Raw genomic sequence first — 8,864 nt, forward strand, 5'->3', positions numbered from 1 at the left:
CCTTCCGTTAATCCACTGTTATAAGCAACATTTAGCTTTTAGTTAATCCAAATGCCCAGAAAGGTTTCTGTTGGGAAAAATTGGCACAAAAATAAAATATGGCTGAACTGATGATTTGAATCATATGGAGTGGTGCTGGAGGGTTCTCTGAGGTTAGTGCTTGGAACCCACAGCAGTGGGTGATTTTCTTGTTGAAAACTTAGTGTATCCTTAAATTAAGAAACAAAGGTAAGGGGATGCATATTAAACCCATAATAAGATAAGCAGCATTTCACACCTTCTAGATTGGCAAAAAAGAAGAAATGTGACAATAACCACATGTTGTCAAGATGCAGAACAATTGTCACTGACCTACTTTGGAAAATAATTACCAAATTATTTTAATGGAAAGTGAAAGCCATCAGCGAGCGGGGTGATGCAGAAAGTCTTACCTGATTTTGTCATTTTGCTAGTTCTCATGGGCATTCCAGGGCACTGGCTGGCCAGCAGGAAAAGTGTCAGAAGCATTTTTCATGGCCACCTCCAGGCTGGCAGAAACAAAGGAGAGAAGGGTAGAAAGTGCTGGCAAGCTGCTGGCCTATGCTCCTCTTATACCATGACATTCTTCTGGTGTCCTTGAGAAGAGTCAGGAACAGAGCATGTTGTGTAGATCAGAGAAGTAGCAAAGAATGAGAGCCAAGGGCCTGGTCCTACAAGCAGAAGGCTGAATCCTGGAGCCAGAATGACAGGCTAACAGGCACATGTACACCTTTGAAATAGCATCTGGTCTAAAAAGCAAGTGAAATTCCCCAAATCTGACAACAGTAGGTGACAGGACTTAATATCTACTAAAAGCAGAAGGGTGGATAGTCATATGATGAGCATCTAACTTCCAGGCATAAGGAGTCATTGATTGGTTGGGAGCAATTGAATGTTTTTATCAGACAAAGCAAGTTTAATAAGAAGTAGATGTTTATTCGACAGATTTGTTGCATGCATTACGCGCAGGCACATCATGGTGCAAGCGTATTCCTCTGGTTTGCTGTACCTGCAAATCGAACACAGCCTCTGACTGGTCTGTTTAATCATTGGGGTCTGCAATTAGGGGACTTAATCATTTAACAGCGCTCCTCAAAAATTCTGTTTCCTCCAGAGGTTATGAGTCAAACATGAACGGGATGACAGGCGAGGGCCATCCTTTCAAGTATTTTGTTTTTGGAGCTGCCTGTTCCGAGGTTGAAACAGACTACCTGACAGGCGCTCCTAAGGTCAGTACCAATTGGAGAGGTCTTCAAGTCGTACCTTAGATACACCTAAATTCCATACATGCCGTCTATCTGAGCATCATAGAAGCACCATGTATTTGGCTAAGGACAATTTCTCTGTGTTACCACAAAAAAAAAAAAAAAAAGTTCAGCAGTTGCCTTGGTATTGTGGTTACTTCCGTGGAAAACAACTGGCGGCCTCTCTTCTTTATTTTTCTGGCCCTTTTAAATGGAATCAGGAAAGAAACCACTTCAAGGAAGAAACACAGCTTAAAGAGAGCTTTCATGTAGACTGTCCTGACCTCTTATTTGAAATGCCATCCTATGACATTTTTGAAGGATTTCATAAGCATCCATAACCTGCTAACGAGCATGAAGGGCCAGCCCAGGGAAGGTAGTAGCCAACTTTTGATATCTTTTATCAAGCTAGGTCCTGCTTTTTAGATAGTTTAAGGGCATCCTTATGCTTTTAAGGGATCCAGTGAGGACAAACACACACACACGTTCTACACACAGGTTCTCCTTCTCTCTCTTTCTCTCTCTCTCTTACACACACACACACACACACACACACTTACATTTCAAGGAGAGGTGCTCCTCTTATAGGTGGATCTTTGTGGGCAAATGAAGCTACTGACTGGCCACAGTCAATAGTAACAAATGACCATTAATACATTAAATGAGATGAGACTGTGATACCCTCACAACTGTCATGTGATAATCTTACCCAAACTTACCCAGAAGCAAGCTCTAGGTCTTGATATTTCCAAACGTACTTTGTAGTTGTATCTTGAATTATGATCAGATATAAGTTGTCGTGTAACAGGTCTCCAGCATGTATGTTTTTAAAACTATAGTCAGCCTATTCTTTGAAATTATATATACCTTTATTGAGTCTGCCCGGTAAAGTATCTGATTTGTCTGGATTCTAACTCAGACCAGATCACTTTGGGGGAAACTCGGACTGGGAAAAAACAATGATCATTCTAAACATGGCTTTCTTTGTAGGATGGCTGTCCTGTTTTAGTTCAGTAGAAAGCTTTCTCATGCTAACTGATTTCTGCATTCTTTCTCCCTCAAAGAAAAATTTGGTGAAAACTTAATCACTTGGGTTTTCTTTATATGTCTTGGCCTTGTTAAGATCTAAGAACAAGGGCAATAATTAGCCTTGGTATAAAATTCTAAGGTGTGTTCTTATAACTTATTTGAACAATCTTAAGAGATGTGCTAAATAGTCATTTTATCAGATGCATTCAAAAAAGCTAGATCTGTAGCTCAGGTTAGGTATAGACCTAGGTAAAATGCTGTAACATAACATGGCACCAGGGACCTCCCTGGAGGCCTCTTTCCCAGTCATTTTGCTTATGTTGTTAGAATTGTTCTTATTTCTACAAAATTTCCCTCACTTTGAACCTACACCTATATATTACTTATCTATCTCTGTGTAACAAATTACTCTCAAATTTGGCAGCTGAAAATAACAAATATTTATTAAACCTGACAGCATTCTGAGGGCCAGAAATCTGGGAACAACTTATCTAAGTGATTCAGGCTCAGGATTTTTCACAAGATTGCTATCAAGCTGTAAAGTAGGGCTACAGTCACCCCAAAGCTCAATGGTGGCTGGAAAATCTGATTCCGAGCTCCTTCACATGCTTGTTGGTAGGAGGCCTCAGTTTCTCACTGGCTGTTGGCCTGAAGTTTCCATTCCATACCACAAGGACATCTCTGTGGGATGTCTCCATGTCTTCAGGACATACAAGCTGCCTTCCAAACCCAGAGGGACTGATGCAAAGGAAAAAGAGAGTATGAGCAAGCAAGAGAGCACCCACGACAGAAGCCAGTCCTTTATGACCTAACACCGGACTGATGTCCTAGCACTTCTGCATATGCTGTCAATCTCACAAACTAACCCTGGTAGAGTATGGGAGGGGAATAATACATAAGGATGTGAACACAGCACGTGGGGATCATTGCAGGCTGCCCTGGAGGCCAGCTACCACAACCTAGAACCAACCACTCTCTTCAGCCCTAACCAAAAAAAAAAAAAAAAAAAAAATGACAGTCAGTCAGTCCATGGCTTTGAAAACAAAACCTTCACTAACACGGCCGGCATGAACGCATCTCCCCTCACCAATAACTGAGGCCACTGGTCTGCTGGAGGGCCAGGCTTGCTAAGTGGTGTCATGGAGAACTTTACATTTCATCATGTCCTTAAGTAAGAAAGTGTTTTATTATGATAAGACGTTCTGGTTCACTCTCTCATTTTCCTGAGATAAATGTTAGATGGAAGTCCCAAATCAAATAAGAAAACTTGAGTTTCCTTTGTCCCCTTAATAATTATAGGTAGAATCTGTTTGTCATGGCAGATGGCAGAAGGCATTATGTCACATAAAAGAAGGTACAGACTTGCTAGAGAGCAAGGTGTTACCAGTAACCTGGCCGGGCCTGCTGCATTCCTCATTTGTAGTGTATCAGGAATTTTTGGTCACCACATTGTCATTTAGATTTATCTTTCCTCTGTTCTAAAAATGAAAAATATATAATAGCAGATAACATTTGGGGACTTTCCGGCTGATGCACCCTCTGAGCTTCAGTAAATATCACCCAGCCAGCTGAACTCTGGATATTGGGTTGTATGGTAGCCACAGTTTTTCAACAAGGATCATGAAGGCCATAAACATTTTCTGTGTCATAGATTATGTCTGTTGCACTGAGTGGAACTCAATAAGTTACCTCACTCAGTCAGAACAGAGTCAAATATTTTTCTCTCCTATTGTTTCTGAAGAAAAAAAAATCAGTGCATAAGCTGGTTGAGTATGTGTATAGCTTTGAAAGTTACACGTGATAGACTTTGTGACACAATAAAATCTTTGTTGATTCTTTCTCCTGAAATATATTGTAGCCCAAAGAAGCATTCTAACCCAAGGGCATCCTGGCAGGAACTGTTTCTGAGTCTTCTCTCCTAAGTCGTATTCATTAAAATAAACATTTTTGCTCTTTTTCATTACTAGAACACCAGAACAGACATTGTCATGGATGATGACTGCAGTATAAACCCAGCCCTTGACATAGGCCAGGTATGTGTACCTGCTTTGTCTCAGCCCCATTTGTAAAAGCCAAAACTGCTGTGGGGGTCTGTAGGGAAAACATTCCATCCGGCTTATTCTTCATCTTTTTTTTCTACTCCTGAAGTCAGAATCTGTCTATTCAGGCCAGCCACAGAACTCAACTCTCTTACTGTCTAAAAAAGGGAAGAAAACAAAGATGTTTGAAGTAGTTTTTGAAGAGACATGCGGTGTGTGATTGAGGAGCTTGCATGAGTCAGAGGAAGCAAGCCTAGAGGTAACAAAATGAGCCCCATACCTCTGGGATTAGAAGTAGACTATCAGCTATGTGTGAAGTCTTGGGCCTACAATGGGGTCTAACTTGGAGGAGTTTAAGGTTGGGTTGGGATAACATCAAATAACTATGGCAGTAGCCATTAATAGGTAGCCTGTTATGCCCACAGACATTTTTTTAAATTTTATTATTTATTCATGAGAGACATAGCGAGAGAGAGAGGCAGAGACACAGGCAGAGGGAGAAGCAGGCTCCATGCAGGGAGCCCAACCTGGGACTCGATCCCGGGACTCCAGGATCACACCCTGGGCCAAAGGCAGGCGCCAAACCGCTGAGCCACTGGGGATCCCCTCCGCCCCCCCAGACATCTTATTTATTTATTTATTTATTTATTTATTTATTTATTTATTTATTATTTTTTTATGATGAGAGAGAGAGAGAGAGAGAGAGAGGCAGAGACATAGGCAAAGGGAGAAGCAGGCTCCATGCACCTGGGAGCCCGACGTGGGATTCGATCTCTGGTCTCCAGGATCGCGCCCTGGGCCAAAGGCAGGCGCCAAACTGCTGCACCACCCAGGGATCCCTTTTAATTTAAATTTGAAATAATTGACAAGATTTAAATAATCACCAGCTCTCTTACATAATTGTTCAAGTGGCTGGCGTTTCTTGAAAACACAGGAAATTTGCCAACACTGGAGCTGCATTTCCACAAGGAAGTCTGTTGGCTACCCTTTTAAAGAATCATGCACTGTGATTCTAGGACTCAGGACTCACCTGGAAGCTTCGTTCACTTTCTTTACCTGTCTCCTATATGTGGGCGATTCAGCTTACTACCTTCAGTTCAGAACATAATCTGAGGTTCTCTCCAATCATGACACATGTCATTGGAGAATGGGAAGAATGTATGGGTTGGAGAAGTCAGAGCAGGCTTCAGGGGGACCCTAGGTATGGATGAAGCAGTCAAGGAATGAATAAGCAAAGGCAAGAAGAGGGTGGAGGACATCCACCTAAAGAAAGACAGGAAATTCAGCATACTTTGTGCTCACAGCTAGTGGGGGGTGGGAGAGGGGGTGACGAAGGTGGTGAATGCCTGTGTCACCTGTGCCAGAGGAATGGCATATGAGGCTGCAGGCAGAGGATGTCAGAAGGCTGGGTTGGTGTTGCTGGAGGTGCCCCAAGGACTGGCGCCTGCCTTAGTAGGTGGAGGTGACATGGCCTGGGTTGTGGTCTAGGCTTCTGGGAAGATTCTTCGAACATTGTGTTAGAGAAAAATCTCCCCGCAAATAGACACAACAGAGGGTAGAGAATGGGGTAGAGAAAAATACAGCCACAGCAAGGAAATATGCACAGAGGAGACCCAGAAGTCAGAAAGATGTGTGGAAAGCCAATTTTACCTGCATGTTGACTTCTAAAACCTGGAGCATTTTAAAGCTGTAGAGGAAGCATAGAGAGCGCGCAGTTCATGTAAGAAGTGAGTCCAGAAATGTGAGGCTAACCCCACTCATGAGCAAGGGTGGTGAGGTAAGATGAGGAGAGTCTCAGACCCTGAGAGTCCTGTCACTGTGCTTGGGGTCCATAGACAGATCGGCCAGAGGGTTCCTTCTGGCTCGTGGACAGAAGAAAGTAGGGCCCTTGGGTCACAGGCTGTTTGAGGCCTCTTCTAGAGCTATACTTTCACTGCCAAATTGAGATTCAAAGTCAAGTTCTTTGACTTTGAACTTTGCACCAAATACGATGTTTAGAAATGCTTTGAGGTAAACTTCTAAGTAAACTTTCAGAGACATCTTCCAGGACATGCTGAAAACCCTCTTACACTATATTTTAAATATTCAAATAAACAGCATGAAGTTGAAATGCTACTGTTGATTGTATTTTCTCATATATGGAAATTCTTTTTTTCTCCCAGATTGAAGGTGTGTTTATTCGAGGCATGGGACTTTATACAATAGAGGAGCTGAATTATTCTCCTCAGGGAGTCCTATACACTTGTGGTCCAAACCAATATAAAATCCCTGCCATCTGTGACATCCCCACAGAGTTGCACATTTCTTTATTGCCTCTGTCTCAAAGCTCAAATACCCTGTATTCATCGAAGGTAAGTTGCGCTTGATAAATAAGTGCAAGCTTACCTGATTTGTGATATCTATGCAGGGGGCTGGGGATGGTTCCTTCATTTCTTGGTTGTTTGGGGTTTTACCAGACTGAGAGAGGAAAAATCCCTATTAAACATGTTAATTATAAATTAACAATGTTACAATTTTTTAAAAAATACTTCATATCTTGGAGCCTAGCATGAACTACTATTACCATCAGGTGTATTTGAATTTTCATTTTGTAATAATCATCTCATACCTATATCTGCTTTTTCTATTTGGCATCATTTCCTTAGGTAGGAATCCTAAGAATGAGAATACTAGGTTAAAATATTAAATTACTTGTTTAAAAGAAAAGAGTTACATATATAATCGTACTTTATAGGGATGCCTGGGTGGCTTACTTGGTTGGGTATCTGATTCTTGGTTTTGGCTCTGGTCATGATCTCGTGGGTTGTGGGATCGAGCCCGCCCATAGGGCTCTGTGCTCAGTGGGGAGTCTGCTTAAGGATTCTCTTACTCTGCCCTCCCCTCTCACATGTGTGTGCTCACTCTCTCTCTAAAATAAATCTTTAAAAAAAATAATAATATTTTATATATACATCCACACACAGGTTTACCTATAGGTGTACTTATACATATATATACATATAGATATAGAGAGAGTCATAATCTGGTTGACTTGTTTCCCTTTGAGGGTCTAGGAGAGTCTGGGATATTCCTGGGATGTTCAGTGTTTTTTTGCCATTCATGATGCAGTGAAAGTAGCACAACAGGAGAGAGGCCTGTCTGGACCATTGAAGCTCAATAGTCCACTGACTCCAAAGAAGATTAGGATGGCCTGTGAAGATAAGTTCACAAAAATGGTATGACCTGCCTATATAATTCTGAATTTTTGTCCCCTGTCCTCATGGCCAAATTTTATTAACCCACCATGGTGATTTTCCATGGAAGTAAAGGTAACAGGAATTCTGGGGGCATTTGACCATGGGAAGAGCAGACTGGCCTTTAGATTGGAATTTTTCATCAGCCTGGCCCTGCCTGCCCCACAGCGGGGCTCAGTTCTACACCACTTGAAAATGAAGGTCATCGCTCATTCATCAGTTACATGTTCCTTGGTTTTTTCCCTTCCCAAGACATGTTGGTCGGGAATGGGAGGACAGGAACCTAAGACACCCAGGCCAAGAGTATGGGCCATGCCAACAGTCTGTCTCACTCTATCCAATCAGGCACTTGAGAAAGTGCATGTAATTCCTGATTTGAACTGCAGAGTGGGAAGGGCCCTTTCAGGTCAAACCCCCAAAATAGCTCTTGCATCAACACCCCTGCAGAGCAAACATTTCCGCTCTCCTTGGTCACTTTCAGGGATGAGATCTTAATTGTGGGAGAAAGTCATGCTGTTGAACATGACCCCTCTGACTGCATAGGTATTCCTTATATCAGGGGAGAGCCGCCTCCTGTTCCTCCTCACAGTGCTGGCTCTGTGTGGCACCCCTTACAGCTAGCTTTTCCTAAGTCTCCCGTGAATCACCTCTTCACTATGGGGGAACACAAAGAGTAATTGCACTTTTCATTTGTCCCCCTTCGAAGGTGAGATGATGACTCTTGTAGCTGCCCTGGCCTATTAATCCCGTCCTGGATTTTTCCACATTTCTCATGCTGTCATTCCAAGACCTCTCCTCATCCTGGTTGTCCTTGGGTGGTGTTTATCTTGTTTTATATTACGCTATTTTTCACCTGTCACAAACATTTTCCAAATTGCAAACATCCACAATTGTTCCTTTATTCTAGATTCCAAAAGACAAACCTGGATCCTATGTTCTTTGGAATATACCCATATGAACTGAATGCAGACTTCTGGGGAAATGGGACTCTTCTGACGTAGCAGTCTATCCAATCTTTATGCTTTAAGATGCTAGGGCTAAAAGATAAATGTTCATAGTTTAGAAATCATTTCACAGGGTATTGCTTTTATATGATGCTGATTTTAAATGTTCCATTTGGATGTTGATAGATATGCTTAAGCAATTTAGAAATCATATTTTAAATAGCACAAATACTAACTGGTTTCCTCTAGAATGATATTCTCCATTACTCTGTTCCTTAAATCCATCCAGCTGAATGGAATAGAAGATGATGATTCGTATGTGATTCATATTTGGCTTGTATCCACCAACAGAAATTA

At 42.0% G+C, this 8,864-nt stretch overlaps 1 protein-coding gene across 1 annotated transcript in view; it reads left to right on the plus strand.

The window, feature by feature from the left end:
* The window catches only part of LOC129522687 (aldehyde oxidase-like), a 66,106-nt gene extending 57,585 nt beyond the window's left edge, over positions 1–8,521 (plus strand). Inside the window, 6 exon segments of the mRNA XM_055344981.1 lie at positions 1,133–1,247; positions 4,259–4,324; positions 6,493–6,681; positions 7,377–7,415; positions 7,417–7,545; positions 8,471–8,521. Of these exon segments, the coding sequence (XP_055200956.1) occupies positions 1,133–1,247; positions 4,259–4,324; positions 6,493–6,681; positions 7,377–7,415; positions 7,417–7,545; positions 8,471–8,521 (589 nt within the window).
* The last annotated feature ends 343 nt before the right edge of the window (positions 8,522–8,864 follow it).

This window comes from Nyctereutes procyonoides, unplaced genomic scaffold (genome assembly GCF_905146905.1).
Source record: "Nyctereutes procyonoides isolate TBG_1078 unplaced genomic scaffold, NYPRO_anot_genome, whole genome shotgun sequence".
NCBI classification, from domain to species: domain Eukaryota; kingdom Metazoa; phylum Chordata; class Mammalia; order Carnivora; family Canidae; genus Nyctereutes; species Nyctereutes procyonoides.